This window comes from Perna viridis, chromosome 2 (genome assembly GCF_037379345.1).
Source record: "Perna viridis isolate PV_CMFRI_1.1 ecotype Kerala chromosome 2, ASM3737934v1, whole genome shotgun sequence".
NCBI lineage: Eukaryota > Metazoa > Mollusca > Bivalvia > Mytilida > Mytilidae > Perna > Perna viridis.
In genome coordinates this window covers 14504962-14529968 of record NC_142446.1, presented here as the reverse complement: position 1 = coordinate 14529968, position 25007 = coordinate 14504962, and the positions used below count along the sequence as shown (strand labels likewise).

Below are 25007 nucleotides of genomic sequence, written 5' to 3'. Positions count from 1 at the left end.
CTAACTGCCACAACGGTTGCTGGATGTTTCCACAACCAAGTAGTCGTGATGTTACCACCCCCCTATGTCTCTATGTTTTAACCGGTTCTCTCATCTGTATTCTTGGCTACCTATTTCCGTCCTTTCCTCACTTCAACATTTGCTCCTTTAACTTTGTCATCTTAACTGTACCTTAATATCATAACTTGTCTGGTTTTGGTGACTTTAAACTCCTCTGTAATGTAAGACCACGGTAGTTGAAGTTTTGAACTGGTGCTACACAAAATCAATGCTTCTAAAACTCTTTGGAACCCAAAGCCATCTGCCCAAGTATCCGTTGAACATTCTTTCTAGACATTCAACTCTGGTCAAAGGTACTTCATACATCAACAGTGGCCATGTGATTCTTGGTAATATTCCATGCTAATAGCACAATGCCTTGTACTTCCCCGGTAAACCAGACTTTTTAATAATCTCTATCCACTTTCCAGTCTGTGATACGATTTCTTCCGCACTTTCTCTGTCGTTCAAGGAATCTCAAAACCACTTGACCAAGCTTTTAACTGGTTTCTCCATGATTGTTGGGATCATCTCGCCTCCGATTCTGCTTTTTTACTGTCCTTCAATATCCGGCTCCTTCACTTAGCCGGCTTGAACTTCATGAGTACCCAGTCTATAAGCTCTCCGAGGCCATGTAACATACACCTGCCTTCCAGAACTGACTTGGCTGTTATCACCATGTCATCCATCAACGCCCTTGTTGGTGGTTGAATGACCCCTGATAACATTACAGATCCTCTACCTATCTTCTCTGATGATTTTACAAGCAGGTTTATTGCTGCTTAGAAAAGAATCACGGATATGGTGCATCCTGTAACAATGCCTACCTCTACCCTTTGTCATGTAGTTGTGTAGTCAGCAACGGTGAACCTCCTTACAAATTTGTCAAAATAGTGTTGCATCAATTCTCTGACTCTTTCTGGTACAAGATATTCGTCTAAGGTCAAGTCTATCATTTTGTGTGGAATACTTCCATAAGTGTTTGCCAGGTCTAGCCACAGCATAGTCAGATCGCATTTGTTCTCTTTGGATTCCTGAATGTTCTTTGTCAAAACGCTAATGTGTTCTTGGCACCCCAGTACTTCTGGTTATCCTCCTCTCTGAACTGAGGTGTAAATGCACTTGTTTTTGAGCAAATGTGTTGTGACACGCTTTGCCAAGATCGCTAAGCAATTCTTTCTCTTAACACTAAGCAGTGAATTGGTTCTGAACAGCTTCATCTGCTCTTTAGACTCTTCCTCCTATGGAATAAAACACTCTTCAGATTTAAGCCACTCTTCTGGTAACCGGTTTCTCCTCCAAACTACTTTACTGAGTCTCCATAGTTATTTTGCAAGGTTTGGACAGTTGGACAGTTCTTATATACTCTATATGGAATGCCATTTGGGCTTGTGCTGAAGCAGCATTCGCCTTCTTTAAAGTTGACATTACTTCATGCAGCTTTGGTTCTGACATATCAAATTCTGTTGTTGGCTCTTTGCGCTAATTAATCTGTGTTATTCTCTAAGATCCGTATTCATCTCTGGGTCACTATGGGTTTCCCTCAAATGCTGCTCGACTTTCTGTTTTGGGCCATCGAAGCGGACAGATCGTTGATCTTCAAGCATTTTTTTTTTCACGAAGTTGAATGGATTAGCTTAATTGGGATCTCTTTCTCGCTCTGTCTCTTCTGTATTTTCTGAAGTTCTCTGCTCATCTTAGTGTTCTTATCCTTTCCTTGTTGACAGCTCTTACTTCACCTATCACCTATTACTTTATGTTTGACCTATCACCAATTACTGTTCGACTTATCGTCTATCAATTAATTTTTTACCAAACACCTATTACTTTATTTTCGACCTATCATCTATTTATGTTTGACCTATCACCTATTACTTTATTTTCGACCTATCACCTATTACCTTTTTATAATTTAACGTTTACCTATCTCACTCTATCACTCATTAAGGGTGTACATGGAAGACCCAGACAGTGGGTGGAACATGCCAAATTTTGTTGTAAAATTGTATCCCTCTACAAAATCATCCATTAGAGATCAAACACTCGTGTACAAAGAAAAATAATGACGATTTGAAGTTCACTGAAATGGCATTACGAAATAAATACATAGAAAGCACTGGAAAACTTGAAAATAAAGAGAAATACAAAATGTAACTCATTGTTCTGTTTATAGTACAGTAGATTTGCTAGGGAAATTTCGAATATAAATCCTGGTCATCCTCTTTTGATACAGAAAAAAATAAGTCAGTTATAACACCGAGTACATCAGCTCCTACAAAACTTTTTACTAATACCTGTAAATATTCTTACCTCTTTCATCCAGCACTCGTCTACTGAACAGTTTTGCATAGTATCTCTGAAAACATCAAAATTGTTAAAAGTTACGGATTCATTGAACTATAAACTTAAGTTTACCAACTTTGTATTGATTTACTTAAACACAAAGAAATATAAGATTTTTAAATAAAATAAATGAATAAAGACATGATGGTAAATTCCAGATCTAAACAGGGAAATATATACATATACAAGAATAAGACTCGACCTAAAAACAATTTCTTTACAAATAAAGACTGTCTAGTCAGTTGGACCATGGATTAAAGTCGTGATAAACTGTAGAAGGTCTATTGTCATGCAATTTGAAGAAGAAACACTTTACCTTAAGGTGTCTCAATATTTTTTATGCTATTTGATGATTTTTTCTTTTCGTCTTGTTTTAATATTGTAAATAATTTTGAGTTAATTTAAAGGTTTACACACATGGTCTACATACTCCTAAGGATCAGGTCACTGACCCCCGACCATTAAGTCATACCGGTATGATTCAAATCATATATATACGGTAAAAATACCTGTATGGTTTAGATCTAGAACCAACAACTAAAATCTAGATGCACAACTAGATTCAGCATACAAATATCCCTAAAATTCGATTCTTGTTTAAACCAAACAAATTGTTGCTGTAGTGTATACACGGTTTAATATGACTTGCAATTTTGAAATATAATGAAATCGTGATGATATACATGTATATATTTTCAATATATGAACTACACATTATTTTTATAAATAAAAATTAATCTATCAATAATTTCCTAAAAATGACCAAAACAATCATTCTAAGAGTATTTCATGGCACCATAAAGTCTCCTACAGGGAGAAAAATAGGTTAAATAGAACAGAAAGCAACTTCATGCCGACAGATGGACATAGTGCAAACCTAGAGTGTCATTCGGCGTCTTTCTGTCGCCAGTAGGGAATTAAAACACTCAGAAAAAAATTATCAAGCGAAAGATAGACGAAAAAAGGTGGTGAATATTCACAATGAAAGACAGAGGAAGTATTGATTCTTGAACTTGCAACGATCTTAAATAGAATAATCATTTAACCAAGAACTCTCGCAGATTCTAACATACCTGACCAGTATCACAAAGACATGTAACAATTGTATGTCCAGGACCCATAAGTCTAGCGGCCTGCACAGCTCCAACTACATTTAGTCCAGAGGACGCTCCAACAAATAGCCCTTCTTCATGTAACAGGCGGAATACCTTTTACAAAATAAAGTAAAAATGTAAAATTTTCTAATACCACCACGCCCCATTTGCAGCATGTAACATCCTTGATTTGGATTATCTCCTATCGTATCTTATAACAGGTTTTTTTGGATTAAAGGACCATGTGTCTTTTATCACATTCCACCTGAAAATTATCATCAAAATCAGGAATATTTACTATGACTTTTAAAGAATGGCCCACTGAAATTCTTAAGATCATTCAAACTGACCCATAATGTTAATCCAAACCACTGTTTTCAAGTTATCTTCTTCGTGAATATCCACAAAGAATGCAAAACCTTTATTTAGAATTTCACCAAAATCCATAGAAGGATTATGGAGAAGCTGCGCATTGCGCTTCAAATGAACCCCATAAAAACATAAGTTACAGTATCTCTCTTTTGTAAGCTTCCGTCAATAATTATCTTGCTTCATGTACATCTACATTTGTTGTTTAACTTTCAATAAATTTTATCAAAACTCATTAAACGATTAGAGGGGTGTGTTAGGCAAGGTATATGATCGGATGGACAGATTAACGGGTATTACGCTTTTTTATTATCATACTATATTAAAATTTTAAAACGATCAGACAAAATTTCCAAATAACCCCAATCGCTCATATGAGCTTATGCTTAAGGTGAGTAATAAGGCTTTAAGTAGCAGTCCACCTAAGAATTATGCAGTGGGTGATTTATCGGTGTTCGATATTTGAACCAAATTGACTTGCAATATGTAGGATTTAATGGAAAAACAAGAATTAATACAAAAAAATGAAAAATGTTTTCACCGTAACCATAGCAACGACCATTCCTTAGCAACCACCAATTTTGGGTCTAAAAAACACAAAAACATCACAATTTGAATGTATTTTTTTGTTTCTAATGGTTGAAATTTGTCAAACTACATAATTATATTAATGAAGTATGTCTAATGAATAACAATTTACAGTAAAGTACAAAGCAATCAGATTGGTTTAGATCTGATTACCATAGCAACCAAAATTCTTAATTTTTGACAATTTGAAATGTACGAAAATAGGCTATGTTCAGTCCCATTTTGCTAACAAGAGCAAGAAGATATTAATTAAATGTATGCATGGATGTGTAGTAGGTGCTCTCCACTGAAACATATCAAAAATAAAAATATGTAGCATATCTTTGTTTTTTGCTCATTTGGGCCGTAAATCACCCCCATAAAGACTTTTCTTCTTCTTAACGCTTTTTATACAAATTTTGTCCAGACCATAACTTTTTTGGTCTTTTTGACCTAGACTTCTAATATTTAGTATGTTGGTATATCCTCTCAAGGTGGAGTGTTGCATACCAGAATAGATGAAATTTTACCTGAATTAACCTGTCACCCTCATGGTCAAATAAAATACACATTTTGGCAAAATACCACCAAAGTTTTGCCTGTTCCATAACTTTTTGTCTTTTTACTAAGATATCTGACATTTGGTATGTGTGTATTTTACGCCAAGGTCCAGTGTCATGTACCAATTAAGGTTTGTGACTTTTGAACATGACATTTGACCTTATGGTCAAATGACATACACAATTTTGGCTTAAGTTCATGACTGATTTCATGCAATATTTCACCTAATAGTATGTCGTAATTGTAAAGAATCACTTGCCCTTTATCACCTGATTGTGCGCATTTCCAGTAGCAGTACTAATCTTTTACATCTGTTATGGAATATTGGTTCTCTTAATTTCAAAGAGAAGAACTCTGAGTTTAAATAATTATATCCCATGCAATGCAGTTGCGCAGGATAAAATGTCTTTGACCCGTCCATCTGATCGTCAGTCCATCAGTCCATCTTAAGTTTTCCAGACTTTTTTTTAAACACTTGCAGATATTGAAATATTTTTTTGGTTAATAAGTTCACCATGATAAGTTAAAGGACAAGTATACTTTTCGATAATTTTTACCGAAATTACGGAATCTGTAATCATCAAAATTCACAGAAATAACGGTTTTCCTGACATTTTTTTTTCTGAACATTTGCAGATATTGACATGATTTTTATTATAAATTAACCGTGATAAGTTACAATACAAGTTTGTGTTTGGTTTCACTACGATGATTTTACTGAAATTACGGGCCTTGAACTTAGCAAAATTTACAGAAACAATTGTTTTAAGGACTTTTTTCCTAAACGCTTGCAGATGATGACATGATAAGTTCACAATGATAAGTTACAGGTCAAGTTTACATTCTGTTCCAATAGATGATATTTAATTCAGATTAATTAAAACTTAAATTAATCAAAGTCTGGCGTTTTAAACTAACATTCTGAGTAACAGAATTTAGTTAGAAGAGGTTGGTTTTCTCATCCTATAATTAAGATCATCTTGGACGAAGGTCAGTGTGAGCTATTGCCATCACTTTGTGTTCATTGTAGTTGTCTGTTGTCATTGTTGACTTTTTCAAAAATCTTTTATTTTATATTGTTGCAATCTTTTCTAATGCCTATAAAAATCATTTTCAAAAATCTTTTATAAATTTCATTTTTGTTGCAATCTTTTCTACACCTGACTTAACACTCTAATTCCTTTTTTATTTCGGTCCTTCTAAATGTATTTCTCTTATCAATCTACCTACATATTTATGTCTGTGTTCCAGCATAGTTGAATATAGGGAAACTATATAAAGGAATATGCCACAGAAGACAAAAAACTTTTTTGTAAAAACATCACGATTTAGTACTTTTGGTATCATACCTCATTAAATATAAATGGTAGGATTATATAACTGAAGTCATATACGGATACATTAGGATATTGAATCAGTATCCAAACAAAGTCTGCAACCTATATTTTACATTTCATTGACTGTATTAAAGTTTACTTCTGATCTCATGTATGGGCAATAATAAGTAGAAAGATCATGTTAACTTGTTGACTATAAATTAAAGTAGTTCATATTTTACAATTATGCAATTTATTCTTAAATGCCAATACAAGATGAAATGTATAATTTTAGGTTACCCATGTTTGGTTCTCAAATAGTTTCTGGACAGGTTCAAGTAACAGATGTTGGGTAACAGGCCAGTAAACAAACATTTGTTATTTTTAGCTCTCCTTGCCAAAGGCCAAGTAAGCTTATGCCATCACTTGGCGTCCCTCCTTGTCGACAAATGTTCGAAATTCCCCTCCTCTAGATAATTGTGCACAAAATGACTGTCGGGATTTATGATCTGTGAAAAAAACAGCCGCCGTTAATAGAAATAGAACATAGGTGTCAAAAGGTATTTTTTTAAAAGTTACTCAAAAAACCGTTGCCTTCAGCGTAATTCTTGCAGGGGATAATATTGTCCAGGATTAAGAGAAAACCTATGCCGAAATTCTGCAAACGATATTTACAACTGATATAGGAGTTATGACCCCTATAAAAGTTTTTTTGGAATTCCTCGTATGTACAACTTTGAAAATATTCTCCTCAAAAACAATTGTTCTGTATGGTATTCCACAAAAAAAATAAATGTTGGGATTCTTGATCCGTGACAAAAACATAACCCATGTTACTAAAAATAGAACATAGGGGTCAGAAGGCAATTATTTGCAAACAACTCAAAGGTTGTTGCCCTTTTTTTGGAGGATTATATAGTTCAGCATAAAAAAATTGACCAATACCAACATTTTCGAAACGATTCGTTCACTAATGTCGGAGTTATAGCTCCTGAAACAATTCTTAATTTTTCCACATGTATATGTGCAATTTTTAAAATCTTCTCTTAAACCATTTAAGATCAGTTAATGGAAATAAAGCACATTAATTCTATAGTGTATTTTGCTCGAAATGACTTGTGTTTTTTAATCCATTAAAAATGTATATGGCTGCCTATACTAAAAATCGAACATAGGGGTCAGAAGAGTTTTTTTTTAAATAATTCAAAAAATGTTGCCTTCAGCACAATTCTGGTTCAGGTCATAAAATGTTATCAAAAGCGTTTCCTGCATTTGACTATTCAGTTAATTTTAACTTAGCCTGTCTCATTGCCATTTTTTTCTAATAAGCAAATGGTAAACTAGGTGAATGATTCAGGCTCTCTTAAGCCTCTAGTTATCCATTTATAATGTTTGTATAATATATTATAAAATTTAATGTTGTTCTTATTCTTATCAAAATTCCATGTTGAGTAAGTCACAGTATTGTGTATTATTTTAAACAACAAAATTATAAAACATTTTGAAATATTCTGTAAACAAGAACATACATGTTCACGTTTACAAGAGTAATCATGGGAACCAAGATTCTAGCGGAAATCAAAAGAATGTAATCCTGGGACATTTTGATAAGATGTGCATTTCAGTAAAACAAGAGTTAAAAAATGGAAAGAGTTGATCAACAAAAACAAGAAATATTAATCTTGGGTCTGATTGAATTCTCTCAAAATACAGAAATTTAAAAAAAAACAATTTAGTATCAGTCATATGACATCTGTCCTCCTTAACAGTCATCAAGTCAAAAGTTGATATGTTATTTGACCATGAGGTCAAAGGTCAAGTTCAAATGTCAACCAATCTATTACAAGGCGCCTCGCCTTGAGAAAACATAACCCCATACCAAATATCAGATGTCTCAGAAAAAAGACAAAAGAAAATTTTAGCCCGGGCAAAATTTTGTATGATATTTTGACAACTCGGCGGGTGTTTCTAGAAAAGCAGAGGACGCTTACCCTACCGGTGCACCTGGTCCATGCTCCCAGTTTTTAGTGGAGTCCGAGTTGCACATTTACTTTTGTTACTTTGTATGTATGATTTTAGTTACTTTATGTTCTTTGTTGTGTATGTCTGTTTTCCATGTCTGGTCTTTGTCCCTGGATTACATTCTTTTGATTACCGCTATAACCTTGGTTCCCTTGATTACTCTTTGACAAAATTGTGTATGTCATTTGACCTTGGAGTCAAAGGCCAAGGTCAAAAGTCATCCAATCTAGAACATTTCACTCTAACTTGATGTGATTTACTTAATTGTCAAACAGGTCAGATATCTAAGTAAAAAGACCAAAAAGTAATGGCACCAGAAAAAATTGTGTATCGTATTTTGCCAAAATTTGTATGTTATTTGACCTTGATGTAAAGGTCAAGGTCAAAGGTCACCCACTCTGGTACGCGACACTCCACCCCGAGAGGATATACCAATATACTAAATATTAGAAGTCCAGGTCAAAAGACAAAAAAGTTATGGTCTGGACAAAATTTGTATAAAAAGCGTTAAGAAGAAGAAAAGTCTTTATGGGGGTGATTTACGGCCCAAATGAGCAAAAAACAAAGGTATGCTACATATTTTTATTTTTGATATGTTTCAGTGGAGAGCACCTACTACACATCCATGCATACATTTGGATAATATCTTCTTGCTCTTGTTAACAAAACGGGTCTAAACATAGCCTATTTTCGTATATTTCAAATTGTCAGAAATTAAGAATTTTGGTTGCTATGGTAACAAGATCTTAACCAATCAGATTGCTTTGTACTTTATTGTAAATTGTTTTCCATAATACACACTTCATTAATATAATTATTTAGTTTGGTAAATTTCCACCATTAGTTATAAAAAAATACATTCAAATTGTGACATTTTTGTGATTATTAGGCCCTAAATTGGTGGTTGCTAAGGAGTGGTTGTTGCTATGGTAACGGTGTAAACATTTTTCATATTTTCATTTTATTCATTGTTTTTCTGATATATCCAACTGATTTAAAGTCAATTTGGATAAAATATCTGACATCAATAAATCACTTTCAGTGAAAATTGCATGATTCTTAGGCGGACTGCTACTTAACTCCTTATAGTAGTAGTAACACTGTGTTTAGATGTTTAACAGTTAAAGAGCGGCGTACGCCCCGTGCAGGTCCGGGTGTTAAAAGAATAGGCCTGCAGCAGCGCTAAGCTTGTCGTAAAGGCGACTAAATAGTGCTCAGAACCTTAGCCGGGGGCTAGGGCGCTCTACCCACAGAGCAACTAGGATGTGTGCCCCAGGTGATGGAATGGGGTACCCCCTGGCGTGTTACATGCTGGGGTTGTCAGGCTATAATACGGAAAAGCTGACCGCAAACCATAGTGGTGCACCGTGCTAGGAAGGATGCCACGTTGGTCGCACGTTAAAGAACCCTACTGTGGTATTCTCCCGGAGTAGGAACCATAGGGCTCCGCCACAGGAGGCTAAATTGCCCGACCCTACCCACCTCTCCCCATTTCCAGTGGCAATCAAAATTTGTCGATCCCATTGTCCTTGTGTCCCATCCCTTTTTCATTTCATCATCATTTCATGTTCATTTTATCATCAATTTCATGTTCATCGTTTGAATATAGCTGAAATATTGCTGCTCGGACGTTAAACCCCAACAAACAAACAAACAAACAATAACTTCGGACAATTTACTTACTAATAGTATTTGTGTTATCAGCGACATGCGTATTATTAAGTGATTGCCTTGATGTGTCACTTTATATGCCTTACCATGGAAACATCAACTATAGTACATTATATCTATAAAGGTAACTTTGAACACTCTTTTTTCACAAACACATACACCTTTTTTTCTCAAGTGAAATGGGGACATCAGAAAAATTCATGTATCTTGCACCTTTTTGGTCCCTTATTCCTTAACCGTTCTATACGTAACCCCAAAATTAATCGCAGTCTTCCTTTAGTAGTATGGCACTTTGTTGTACAATTTGAAAGAGTTCCATTTACTTTTACCCAAGTTATTCTCCAGATACTGGGAAAATTCTTGTTTCTTGCCACTTTGTGGACTCTCATTCCTGAACGGTTCAAGTTACAACCCCACAAGTCAATCCCAGCCTTCCTGTTTCTGTTTCCTGTCCACGGATTTCACCAACTTCGCAAATGTATTGCAACTCCTTTCATTATCTTATTCCACATACTATTTAAAATCTTGAAATTGAAGTGATTGATAAAAAAATTCAACATCTGAAGGTAAAACCGACAAGTTTTTAATATAGAAGTTCGGAGGGCTTGTAGGTGTCTCCGAAGTATGCGACAGACAAAGTTGACATAAACAATATGTGCTATGCATTCATAGTAATAACAGGATCAACATTCATTGACAATGTATATCAATTATACAAATGTTTCATTAATTACATTACTTTGTTTTAAAAGCGTACAAAAAAAATGTTGTCATTCCTTGTTGACAGTAATCTGAGATATTGAATGCCTTGATTGGAAATTCTACTTTATACAATAATTACGAACTCTAGCAGCTATTTCTAATAGTGTATTTCTGATGTCGTCGAACGTTGGTTTTATCACATTTCGTTTCTCCATTACAATCTATTACAAGAAAATATGAAAATATAGATATTGTTTTCACATACCATTTCAACTGCATCTAAATCTTTGATTAACAATGCGTCATCTATTGGTGTTCCTTTCAAATTTTCGGTAACTCGACCCTGGCCTATACCTTCCGTAATAGAGCTACCCTCTGATCTTTCTAATTTACCATGTTTTATGTAATTATATAACACACTACCCTGTAAACAAAACCAAAGATTGTATTAGTCTCAAGCAGATGTCCTTTATTTTCTAAAAAAATCGATGTCAGTGATAAGAGTAATCAAGGGAACCAAGTTTATAGCGGTAAACAGACATGGAAAACAGACATACACAACAAAGAACATGAAGTAACTAAAATCATACATACAAAGTGACAAAAACAAATGAGCAACTCGGACTCCACTAAAAACAGGGAGCATGGACCAGGTGCACCGGTAGGGTAAGCGTCCCCTGCTTTTCTAGATGAGTGAATATGAGTAAAACGTGTCTCTAAACTTAATAACAGAGACTTGATTCGCTCTTGTATTGTTTGCTAATATCTTTACAACACAATTTATTTGAGGCAATATAAGTATAGATGACACAAACAATGCACATTTATATCATTAACAGCTAACTGAAGTTTTTCATTACAGGTTACAGACCACCAATTCAACCAATGAGCATTTGGAACGTAGGCAAAAATAGTCCTACGCAGAAATTACCCCTGTTCCTCATAGTGCTGTGAAAAAAGTTCTCATCTTATTTAAAACATTTAAACAGTTTCTGAAAGGAAAAACATTTCTGTACATTTTATAGGTGCATTTTGCTTCTTGTGATGTGAAGCCTAATCTCCATAATGATTTTTAAATATACCCCTATCTTGTGAAAACACTGGGATTTCCCATGCTATTTATAGACCCTTCACTTCCGGTGACCAGTACTGCACTGCAAGTCTGCTAACCCCACATGCCATTCTGAGGATTGTGAGCTGACATATGTAGAATCATGCTGATATATAGTCCTCTGCAGGTTAAAGTTAAGGTAAAGTCCAGAGAAGCCATTGAATATTATGAAATTAGCACAGAAGCCTATGGGAAGTGGAATTAGTGGTTTTTATGTACTTTGTTGAAGTCAATCTACAATCTTGTAATTTGCAAAGCTGATTATTTTATTTATCTCTACATTGAAACAACAATTCAATAGTAAGTCAACATTAAGTACTGTTTTTACTTATTATTACTAATTTTTGTTTTGTAAGTTTCATGCAAAATACCAATGTCAAGGCATTTTAGACATTACGCATGAAAATACCATTTCCAAGCTAAAACAACTTACTACCACATTCGAAATAATAATTTTGTTGTAACACTTTACGACACACGTGTTTGACTGAAAGTAGTATCGATATTTGTACTATTTCCGTCTTTTTCAAATAAAATTACATATATTTCTGTGATTGATAAATGTGGTAAACAAAAATCTTGATAGTTTATGAATTGGTTAGCATACTTATCATATTTATCAGAATGTTATTTTTGTTCACATTTTGTTTTTAAGTTTTCTATACATTACCGAATAATCAGTAAGCCTTTTTCTTTTAAATTGATTTTTGTTTCATTATTGTCAATTCATTTTGTATCTAAATAAACTCATCTTCACTTTCTTTGTCTAGGATTAAATATTAATAAGAGTTTTAACACTTTTAATCATTTACGGGAAATAAGTAAATAAATATAAATATTTACAACAAAAAGCGCATACTGTTACTAATAATCCAGAATATTGCATAACTTTATCTTTAAATAATTTATTTTGACAGTTATGGATTAACCTGAGGACGGATTATTATTATTTAAAAGGTCAATATCATGATTTTGTTCAAGTCAAATAGTAAAGCCAAATAAGAATCCTGTTAAAAAGAAAAAAATACGGCATGGGGAAGGATTTTAGGACAAGGATATTTATATTTCTATTTGAGACTTCTTTATCAAACCCACAGGTTTATGACGTCCTGTAGTAAATACCAAGAAATATTTCGACAAGCATGTGGCATTCTGAATTATTAATCACAAATTCAAATTTAAAAGCAAGAAATAATAATAAAAAAACTCCCGAAAATGCAAGACTAGGAAATTTTCAAGCCTCATAGAGAGCATGAGATATTAATACCATTTGGTGCTTAGAATCAAGTAATCGTAAATAAGCGACGACATCAACGACGACAGGGTTTTGCGACAGTAAACAGTTTTTGTGGTTGTGTAATTAAAAAATCGAAATGCTCCAGGATGCACAAGCCGAGTTGCATCCCTATTGTAGAGAAAAATATCTTTGAGTTTTTTTTATTAGATGTGGGCATTTTGAGACCTCATTCTTCACCTCACAAGAGAGCTCTGGTTTGTATCACGTTTTCATAATACGCTGTTCACTAGCAAAGAATCTCAGCCTTATATCAATACAGGTAGAGTCTTTCGTTTGAGTCAGATGCGCACATTTTGAGTTGTCATTCAGAAACTTAATTTTTAGTTAAAAAAAGATTTTTGTTGTAACTGTAACCTTGACTGCTAACGAAATTCTTCAAAAATCAACAGTGTTTTCATTTATTTGGTATGTAACAGTTCCGTTTCAGATGTAAAAAATTTTAAGCAGCAGTCTTTGTAAGAATCATGCAGAATCTGTAATATGTGATACGCCCAAAAAAATGCTACATAATTTACCTTTCTTATTATGTTGCTTTATGAGTCTTCATGATAAAATGTATACTTATTCATTCCAACCTGTCTGCTCTTAAGAGATTATCAACAATGAAAATCCAATAGTTTCTATTACATTTCAGTGTCATTTACAGAGTTATCTCCCTTAATATTAATTCTACAGTACACTCTATATAATTTATATCTCCTAAAAACTAGGGTTATATGAAAAGCCACATGTTATTTTCTGTTTACAATAATATTTTAAATAAAATAAAAATAAAAATATGTAGGCTTTCATACCATGAATCACATTTTACATGATTCTTATCTTGAGTGCTACTTAAGTTATCGTCTGGAACTCTAATTTTTATGCAAAAAATGTAAAAAAGAATTTTGGCATACTTGACGTTGACCTTGTCTGAAACTTGTCCCAAATCAATAAATCAATAAGTATTTCAATTATCTGGCATGTAACAATATCCTAACGTTTGGTTTGAATCAGAGGCAAGAGGCAAACTTTTGGACTAATGTCCGAAACCTCATTTTTTTCGGACAAAACAAGATTTTTGATGACTGTGACCTTGACCTTGAAAGACATTTCCTTGGAATCGATAGAATTTGCACTTTAGTTTGATTTGAATCAGAAGTAAACTTTGAGTTATCGTCCAGAAACCTCAATTTTATGAAAAAAAAACTGGTGTTTTTTGGCCGCTGTGACCTTGACATATAAAACAAAATTTCACCCAAACAAAATCCAGCTTACCCGGTTTGTAACAATATCCCAAATTTTCAATTGAATCTGATACAAACTTTTCCATCTATTTTTCTTCCGGAACCAATGTTGACGCAATTCTGCTCGCCCTTCCACCATCACCAAACCTAGAGCCCTATTCAACTTCGTTGCAACTCGGTTAAAAATCGGGCTTTAAATTGGCGACCTTTTTGCGTGTTGGCCTGCTTTTATTCGAAAACTAGAATCACAAAACTTACGTGGGAAACTGTCCGTGATCAACAAACACAGTTACAATTTCAATACCAAGAATGAACAGTTTCATTTAAATTACTTATCAAAGTTTATTTGGGTCGATTAATCTTTGACCCTTCCTCTAATTAATACAGAAAAGCAGAAAACTTTACCACTTTTCAGTTAGAAAAGAGTGATATTCAAAAACTACATTGATTTATCTTTCCATTGACATTTAATATAGCCGTATATCCTTTAGGCCCATTAATGTGTTAAAAAATCCTTAGCCGTCCGCTGCACTAATAAATAAATCTAACGAGGCAATATTCCAATTTAATACAGGTTGTATCAAGTAACTGTTCGGAAACAAAATTAATTTTATTTTCACCCTCGTTTTTGAACCCTTATTAAATGTTAATTCAAAACGGTTATACTCATTGACATGTTTTAAATGTGCAGTCACGAGGGAAATATTTGTTTTGGTCCTTCTAAGCCCCATACTTCCTAAATTATTCAAGTCATAGATCAAAGCCATCTTTTTTGTAGTCTGGAGCATTGTGGTACAATTTCATATATTTCGAAGAAAATTTGCTGAATATCGTTCAGGACTACAAATAACAGCAACTATCTGTAAAATATCGAAATACATTCGACTTCAAACAGCTTCAAAACAAAATAAGGCCCCTGAGCTATTAAGAATGACTAATGATTATATATTATAATGTTTTAGTATTGATGTCACGATACAGGAGTTACCATTTTATGCAGGGAGTAATTATTTCAAACGGTGATAATAGAAAGATAATTGACATACTTGAGGATCTGCAAGGAAGACTTGGATTTTCTGATTTTTCTCTTTCAGATATGTTCCTACACCTTTAAAAAATATAAATGTATTTATATAGATGACAAAATTTTTTTAAACATACATATATAAAACACAGAAAGTGTTAAATAAAACAAGAGGCTACCAGGAGCCAGAATCGATCCCTGGTAATTTTTCACGATTCAAGGGCAATAACTCTTACAAGGAGTCGTCTGACAACGTTTATCCCTGGACACTTTTTAGGCCTTAGGACCATTTCAGCAACTGAAAGAATTTGGCTAAACATGTTTTTTTTTTCATATAAAATATGCGAAAAACTACTGTCTGACCCCTAGGTTCTATTTTTAGTAACGGCGGCCATGTTTTTCAACAGATCAAAAATATCCACATCAGTTCTATGCAGGATACCCTAAAAAGATTCATACCAAGTTTGGTTCTAATTGGTTAAGTAGTGTCCGAGAAGAAGATTTTTGAAAGAAATTACATCAAAAATAGCAAAAAAACGTTAAAAAAGGGGCAATAACTCCACCATGGCTTAATGGATTGAAACAATAATTTGACCACACATAGATCTCATCATGCTAAATATTTTCACTCTGTCAGAATTTAGCTAAACCTAACAGTTTAGGACATATATTCGAAAAATTACTGTCTATGTTCTATTTTTAGTAACGACGGCGATGTTTTTCGACCGATCAAAAATCCCCAAATCAGTTTTATGCTTTTATGCAGGATACCCTAAAAACATTCATACCAAGTTTGGTTTCAATTGTTCTACTAGTATCAGAAGATACTAAAATAATTGTGACATTAGTAACACATGTTTCAAGATTAATGATTGAATTACATCAATAGTTCTTATGAAGATCACTATTGCTGATATGTCAACTGAAGAAAATAAGTTATGGAAGTACAAGAACCTTTGCTTACTTTTTGTTTTACCAAAAAAAAACCAAACAAACAAACAAACAAAAAACAAAAAAACAAATGGATGTATATTACAATAAATCATTTTTTAAACTGAACTAACTAAGTTTTAGTTTAAACATATTTTAATGTTCAAATAGGAACAAAAGGGATAAAACACAAGTTTTCAAACTTAAAGGAGTCCTCTCCGTAATCCATAATCTAAATACCTGCTAGAGTTCCCCCTGTGCCGGTACCAAATACTACAGCATTCACTTTACCATCTGCAATACAATATATGGCAAAACATAACTGAAAGACATTTACAAATATAGATGTAATTAAAATAGATGATATTGATCACATGCAAAGTACATGACAAATTCGGACTTGATTTTATGGATTTTAAAACTGAAATTATGTTAGAACAATATCTGAATGAAAATTCAAGAAATAATTTTATAAAGCAATTCAAAGTAAACACTAAAAGGAATTTAGGCCTAAAAAACTGGGAGTAAAAGCCAAATGTAATACTACGTGTTGTGATCACAGTTTCATAAACACTGCAGACTTGCTCATATACTGTTCCATATAAATACATATTACAGAAGATTTAATATTGAAACTTGTCATTACTTATGAAGGGAACCAAATCCAAATATAGTACAATTCGAAACACATTTTACGTTGTCGATTTTCTCTTACAAAATGAAAACGAAGTGATACTAGAACACACTAAGAAAGGACAAGAGACATGGGAACAAAACGGAAACAGCAATAACATGAAACATTCCAAAAGAAAACACAATAAAGTGTTTCGAAGTAGACAGCTTGATACGACAGCATGGGTCGAACCCTGAAGAGTAGGGGCGAAGTGATACTAGAACACACTAAGAAAGGACAAGAGACATGGGAACAAAACGGAAACAGCAATAACATGAAACATTCCAAAAGAAAACAAAATAAAGTGTTTCGAAGTAGACAGCTTGATACGACAGCATGGGTCGAACCCTGAAGAGTAGGGACAAGTGTGGACACACCATTCAAACTTGACACATCTTTGAATTTTGATTAGAATTAAACAGGATAAAAAAATTGACAAAACACCAGTAGACACTTTTTGCCCCTTATTCCTAAACGGTTTTAGCCAATACCTGCAAAATCGATCCCGAACTTCAAGTGGGGACGTGGATTTTGGGTACAAATTCAAAGCCGATCATTCGTTATCGTTCGGAAATCTGAATAAAAAACTTGTTTCTGGCCTATCTGTGACCCCTTATTCCTACTTGACTCAAGTCATAACCCCAAAAATCAATCCGTCTTTCTGTTGTGGTATGGCACCTTGAAGTAATGTATAAGAAATCTATTCTCTTGTACTCAAATTATTATACGGACATAAGGAAAATACCTGTTTCAGGGCCCTTCATGGTTCCCTTTTCCTACAAGATTCAAGTTTTACCCCTCAAAATCAATCCACGTCTTCCTATGGTGGCATAGCACATTGTAATATAATTTTAAAGAGATTTACTCAGTAATACTCAATTTATTGTCTGGACATCAGAGGAATGTTTCTGGACCCCCTAATTGGCCCCTAATTTCTTAAAAGTTCCAAATCTTGACACCCAAATCAATCCGTCTGACCATTGTGGTAAAGAATATTATGAACAATATCGTAGACATGCCTTTGCTTTTATTGGAGTTAAATAGTTAAATTCTATGAAAGTTTATGCTTCTTGGCCCCAAATACTAAAACGATTGGGACCATAACCCCCAAAATCAATACCAACCGTCCTTTCGAAGTTTGTAACTTTGATATAAAATTTTATATAGATCAACGAACTAATACTCAAATTAAAGCACAAAAACCAAATGTCTATGCACGACGACGACGGTCATTTACGGTCTATATAAGTAAAAACAATGACAAATGGAAAATAATCTTACATTACAATGATTGACAAATCATATACTTAGAAGCAATTACTTGTCCTTCTGCTCTTATTCGTATCTGTAAGAAGTTAAACACAGTACAAAAGGTTCGTACGAGTTCAACAAAAAAGCTTTCCAATCGTAGAGGTAATACATCTATACCCTAACCTGGACATAATTCTATTCTATTAGTGGTAGTGATATGAAGTTTTTTTGTTTAAACAATTGCAGTCCTTTCAATTCTGCACAATCATCAAATCTGCAGTGTTGCCTATTGTCGATAATTTTGAAGGAAAATGGGAAATAACTGACACAAGGTATAGTCGTTCAATTTTGACCTAATTTAAAATTGGAACGTGCTTTCAAATTTCGCATATAGCTTTTAGTTTCAAAAATCAGAACAAACCACCTACGTCTGATCAACATAACGGACTGGACAAAAATCATCGATCATGATATCAGTTTTTTGTAAAATAGCATGATACCTACTGGTCTCCTGCCATATTTCTGGTCCAGTTGTTTCTATATGAGCTCTTCTGTTTGCTCGATTGTCAAATTGATTTGTCCATACTGCGTTCTGTATACTTTCTGCAAATCTTTTGGCCTATAATTTAACTGCATGATCATTGATATGAAAGTATGATAAAATGCTTTGCAGGGCGCAGCACAGCTTGATATGACCGCAGAAGTCGAACCCTGAGCAATTGTGGCAACTATTGATAAACCATTTAAACTTAACACAGCTATGAAATTTGATTGGATTAGACATTGACACAGGATACGAATTTGACCAGAATCAAAGTGGTCCCTTTTGTCCCTAATTCCTGAATGGTTCCCACACTTCCAAATTCAATCTAAATCTTCCTTTTAGAGTAAGGTACTTTGTGGCACTATTTCAAAGAGATTCATCCCCTTTTACTCTAGTTATCACCCAGAAATAAGAAAAATGCTTGTTTCTGTTCTATCTGTGACCCACTATTCTTAATGGCCTCTAGTCACATGCCCTCCCACCACCATCTCTCCAAAAAATTAACACCAGACTTCCTTTCGTCGTTGTGCACCTTTTAAAAAGGGTATTCAAAAAGATTTATTTACTCAGAGTCAATTAAATTATTGTCCCGATATCAGAAAAAAACGCTTTTTACCCCTGATATATCTTAATGGTTGAAGTCATAATCCACAAAATCAATCCCAGCCTCCCTTTGATAGCATGACACCTTGTGGGAGAATTTCAAAGAGATCAAATTAGTAATAGTCAAGGTAATGTCTGGACCTCAGGAAATGCTCCTTTCTGTGCCCTTTTTCCTGAAAGGTTAAAAGTTAAACCCCCAGAATTAGTCCCAGTCTTATGCTTAATGATTTAGAATATTGTGGAACAATATCATAGATGTCATAGATGCTTTTATTTTAGTTTTATAGTTAAGTTCTATGAAATGTGTGTTAGGTCCCTTATTATAAACGGTTGGGGCCATAACCCAAGAAATCGATATCTTTATTCTGTTGTTTGCATCCTTGTGTTTTCATCAATTTTAAAATTTAAACGACACTATTTCATAAAAAAATTAAATTAATGGAACAATCTGCTCTGCTAAGCTTTGTACTGGCATTAATATGACAAGTAGGCATTTTTTTTTACCTGACTGAACACATCGATTGTGAACAAAATGGTAAATACAAGTTTTAATACAAAATTAATTAGATGTAGTAACTCCGTTAGGATTTCAAAATTTTACATCTTTGTTTTCATCGATTGTAATAAATAAAAAGGAAAGCAAATCGTCATTTTTAAAACCACACCAGGGAGTGACTATGTAACAAAATATATAATTTAAAACAACACAATACAACAAGTTATTTTACCATACTTGCATAACAGATGTTAACAGGATTCTATCTATGAATATTGACGTTCAGTGATAGAGACGATAGTCAAATACTGTTTAACGAGTAATGACCAACAAGAGGTCTGTGGCAGACACCATACTAAGATACTAACCAAACTCTAAACTGCTTCCCAGTTTGTGTTGTTTTTCTTGCATTGTTTTTGTGATACAAAAACTTTTAAGCACTCTTATTGAAGTAAACAATCGCTAAAATAACGGTATACCAACCTGGTGGTTATAGTTGTTCGTATCTGTCCAAGGAACAACGGGGACGGGTCTAACATCAGCTCCTAACAACTTGAGCATATCAATCTTCTCCTAAAACAAATTAATTATCCTTATCAACTTCAGTATACCACTACATAGTATCTACACCAAACAAAGTGTGTGTAATAGCCCGTACATATTAACGAAATACAAGTTAAGTAAACTCGCCATACAATGACAACTCAACTTATCTTTGAAGAATTAAAATAGTGAATTTCAACATTGCAAGAAAGTACTTTTTTTTAAATGATGAACTTACTCCTGCATGCTTAGAGCATATGTATAATTATGAAATCTATAGATGTCAAATAGAAACACTATGCAATCATGAAGTCTATGTTTAATTTTTTTGTAAAAATATCCGACAGTCAAGGAATATATAGAACTAATTGTAACCCTAGTATTCCTAACGGTATAAATACCGATCAACCTCTTTAAAAAAAATCTCGTAGATAAAAATAAACACTTTTTAGAACAATAATAATAATAACAAAATCATAGTTTCAATAACCCTACTGAGTAACAGATCCGAATCAATAGTTATGACAAAGATGTTTTTGATGGGAGTTACCAGTAAATTTGAATTTCTTATCTATAATAATTATTAACAGGAGTTCTAGGGCAATCAACAATTTAGTGTTCAAATTAAAAAGAAAAAAATCATCTAGTATTTAAAGATCTCAAAAATACGAATTCGAAATTACTACATTTTCAGTGAATGTGATGTCCTATTGGTCATTAAGAAAATAAGGTCATATGCTGATACATGCAGTATTTACCATTTATATGATGTGGATATTGCTGCAAAGCAGCTAAAACTAGAAAAACTGTGAGCAATGCTCCCTAAATTGATACCCACATCATACACCTTTTGACCTTCGAATTGGTTTGGATCAAAATCTAAAATAGAAGGTGCACAATGGTAAAAAGTTATAAAGATTCTGTAAATGTTTAATTAAATTCCATATAAGAGTAGTAACAGATTCCGGATGGGTCCAAATGTCCCCATATTCATCAATGACAAAGTAAGTATTTTGCTATGTAACATCCCCAAATTGAGTCAGAACGAAATCCAAGTTAGAAGGTGAACGAAATTTCATCAGATCACATTTAGAGATGTAGAGCAGTAACAGATAAGAAATAGGTTCCCTTCCTTGTCTCCATATTCATAAGTAACAAAGGCCATGTTTTGCAATGTGAAACCCCAAATCCATTCAGATCAAAATCTAAAGTAGGTGGTACACAATTGGAATTGGTAAGACTCTGTGAAAGTTTTATTAAATTCCATTCAACGGTGTAGGAGGAATAATTGATAAGAAATGGGTCCCCCTGTGTAACGGAAGGAACAAAGTACGGACGGAAGGAAAGAAAGACGGACTCCTAGGACTATATACCCCTACTTTGCAAGTTTGGAAGGTAAAAATAAAAGTAAAAGTTCATATTCTAAATACTCTTCTTGTATAAATATTTACAGTCTTTTCGAGGCATTCGATCACTATGAGTGGTGGATCATGTCACAATAGGGATATTTCTATCGGCTTACTTTCAACAAGTATCGGCTTACTTTTTAAAAGTATCGACTTACTTTTGAAAAGTAAGCCGATAGAAATAACTTAATGCATAAAGTAAAAAGTATCGGCTTACTTTTGAAAAGTAAGCCGATACTTTTCAAGTTTTGCAAATCTGTCAGCCAATCAAATTCCCGTTCATATAGGATTTAAACCGTTCTAAAACGTAATGGATAAGAACGTACTAAAATGTGATAATTTGTAATTCTGATTCGAGTCTGGTGCATACTTCGTTGACAACAGTAAATTTTGATTTCATTACATTCTTATCGACAGATGCTACTTGACTATGATTTTACGAAATTAAACTTAACTTGTTAATCAATATAATTATACATACTAAGTATTATGTAAACAGATTTGATATAAGCCAGTGGATCACTTTTCACGACACACGTGTGGGATTTGTGTACTACAATAGTCCGTGGGCTGGGAGGGTTCACCGTGCACCCATTCCCACTTATCAACTTCATGGTGATTTTTAAGTACCTTTATACCTCCCTTTACCGAATCAATTTGTCGCCAAAGAATAATCTAGGATTCTTTTTTTCAGTATAAGCCTATATTTGTACTCCACTGGGTCAAAAAGCCAAGATTTTTGTGACTCAATTGTTTGAGCGTCTTAGCCTTCCTGGCCTTGCATGTATGAACAAACTAAACAAATATAGAAATAGTCGTATAGCCCATTGTCTCAGCTTTACAATGTTACCAAGAAAATTGCAGTAACACTTACGATTTTGTGGTAAAAAGGAAAAATGTACTCCCACCCGGCCGAAAAAAACGCAGATATAGCAGGGGTTTTCGTAGAAGAGACGGGGGAGATATGCCTAAAATAGTTCTCATAATCTTTCTGCGGTCACTTTCTCGTTGGATTAATCCAGGGAGTGCACTAGTATATTAATGCAATATAAAGTTCCTGATTAATCAGATAGCCCTTATGTCCGAGATTCCTCTCGTGGTTAGACTTTAACAAAAGACGGTGTATAAAATTGAGAACAAATGTACGAGCTTTATATATTTCAAAAGATAACGACAAGAAAATAATTATTATAAGCATAGGCAGGGAAACAAAGCCCAAAACAACCATGAAATACTACTAAACCTACTGAAATCTCCATAAATACAGCTTAAAATGAGTGTACATATGCATGGTACATATAAACAGGAATAGAAGTCTTCGGTCTTTCATTAGATGGTAAAATTTAAATTGAATATTTCGGATAACAGATATCCTTCCTCAGCATAAAACTCATAAAACTATAAGTTTTATGAGTAGTTTTATGCTGAGGAAGGATATCTGTTATCCGAAATATTCAATTTAAATAGTTTTATGAGTTTTATGCTGAGGAAGGATATCTGTTATCCGAAAAATTCAATTTAAATTTTACCATCTTCTGGTGATGTTAAACATATTTAGACGTTTATCGTTTTTCACGATCCATCACCCCGTAAGAGTGATTGTTGACTATTATTTAGACGATTAATATATATATATATATGCCGCATACATTGACATGAACATAACTAATTGCATTTTGCATAATACTGTCACAATATTGTTGATAACAGACTTTCAAGAGAATTTTCTTAAATGAAATAAGAATTACATCATTCTGGGCGTGTTTAGACTTCAAATTTTATCACGATTAGTGTTGCTCTTATTTGTTTTGGTTTCTTCTTGATTTTACTTTTCGTTTGACTTTGAGTCCTTTGTTGATCGGGATTTACCTACGTCAATCGAATAAAGGAATGATGAACAGAAAAACGATTTCTTGATCGTCCCTCATTTTTTGACGCCTTTTCTTTTCTATATATACATTTGCAATGGTGAGGGAGAGCTAAGTTTCTACTTACGCGTCACGGTCCCGTCAGTACATTGTAACATCTTGCCTATGTCTTAATCTTTTGAGTTTGGATCAGTTAGATAATGTAATGCATAAAAATGTAGTTCATTTAGCTGAACAAATAGAAAGGAAAGATTTTGTTATACCTCGGGATTTCGTTTATTTCCGTTAAATGGTTTTAAGTTCATTCTCTTTTACATATTCAGAATTCCTGATTTTCAAGTAACATTTGCATTTCTTACCTTACTGGAAAGACGAATTACAAGAAATCCCAAGTTTATTTCAACAGTTTCATTTAAAACTGATCTTTTTTAATATACATCTGTTGACACTTGAGCAGGGACTAAAATAAGACGCAGCTTTTTGGTCAGTTGTGCTCGTCGTTCTCTAATATCCTTGTTTTTGAAGTTGACAGATTTCTTCAACTACCGTCTTAGATATAAAACAATATACAAAGAAGAGACTTTCCAGTACCTTATAAGGTCAAGCTCACACCCATATGTTGTATTCAAAGGCTTTATAAAAGGCGAGACTATAATTCGCCACGTTCAGAAACAGAACGAAAACTAGTATCAATTGTGTTGGACACGAACACCGATTCCTATTGTCACAGGAGATCCCAAAATCAGCTTTTTTACGGCTTCAGGAATTTGTTAGTTAGTTTTATTTTTGTTTTTGTTTTTAGTTTTTTTTTTTTTTAAATTCTCGACCTGCAGCCATCTTGGAATGGCGGCCATTTTCAAAATCTTAAATTTTGCTGATCGGAAGTTCTTTTAAACCAAACATCAAGTCTACATTTTTTCTCTCCAATTTTTATGATTTTTCACGTCTTTAAACGGTGACCAGGTTTAAAATTTAAAAATGTTTGGGAACATTTATATATGGTCCCTATTTCTGTGCAAAGTTTGGTTTAAATTCATTCAGCCGTTTCAGAGGAGTTCCGCGGACAAAAGTAATAGACTATGCCAAGTCAAGGTGGAACAAAAACAACTTGTTATCCCGCTACGTTTAGGGAGCAAAATTAACCGTGTAGAGTTATTGGTGCATTCAAAAACTTTCAAAAGTAGATACCGAAATTTAGACACTTGAAAAATCATACTTGAAAACGTCTGAGACTCGTTAGTGAAAGTAATGATGTATTATAGTGAAATTATTAATAGAAAACAATAAGAAACTTTTACTGAATGCAGCTTTATAATATTTAAAGAGAGCGATAATGAAACACATTGGAACT

At 33.6% G+C, this 25007-nt stretch overlaps 1 protein-coding gene across 1 annotated transcript in view; it reads right to left on the bottom strand.

The window, feature by feature from the left end:
* LOC148623755 (uncharacterized) overlaps positions 1–25007 on the bottom strand; it is a 71224-nt gene that overhangs the window by 1651 nt on the left and 44566 nt on the right. The window contains exons 6-12 of the mRNA XM_088565831.1: positions 20323–20412; positions 18701–18815; positions 16513–16566; positions 15365–15426; positions 10950–11108; positions 3456–3590; positions 2350–2395 (exon numbers count right to left, since the gene is read on the bottom strand). Coding sequence (XP_088421957.1) covers positions 2350–2395; positions 3456–3590; positions 10950–11108; positions 15365–15426; positions 16513–16566; positions 18701–18815; positions 20323–20412 — 661 coding nt within the window. The remainder of the gene's footprint in view (positions 1–2349; positions 2396–3455; positions 3591–10949; positions 11109–15364; positions 15427–16512; positions 16567–18700; positions 18816–20322; positions 20413–25007) is intronic.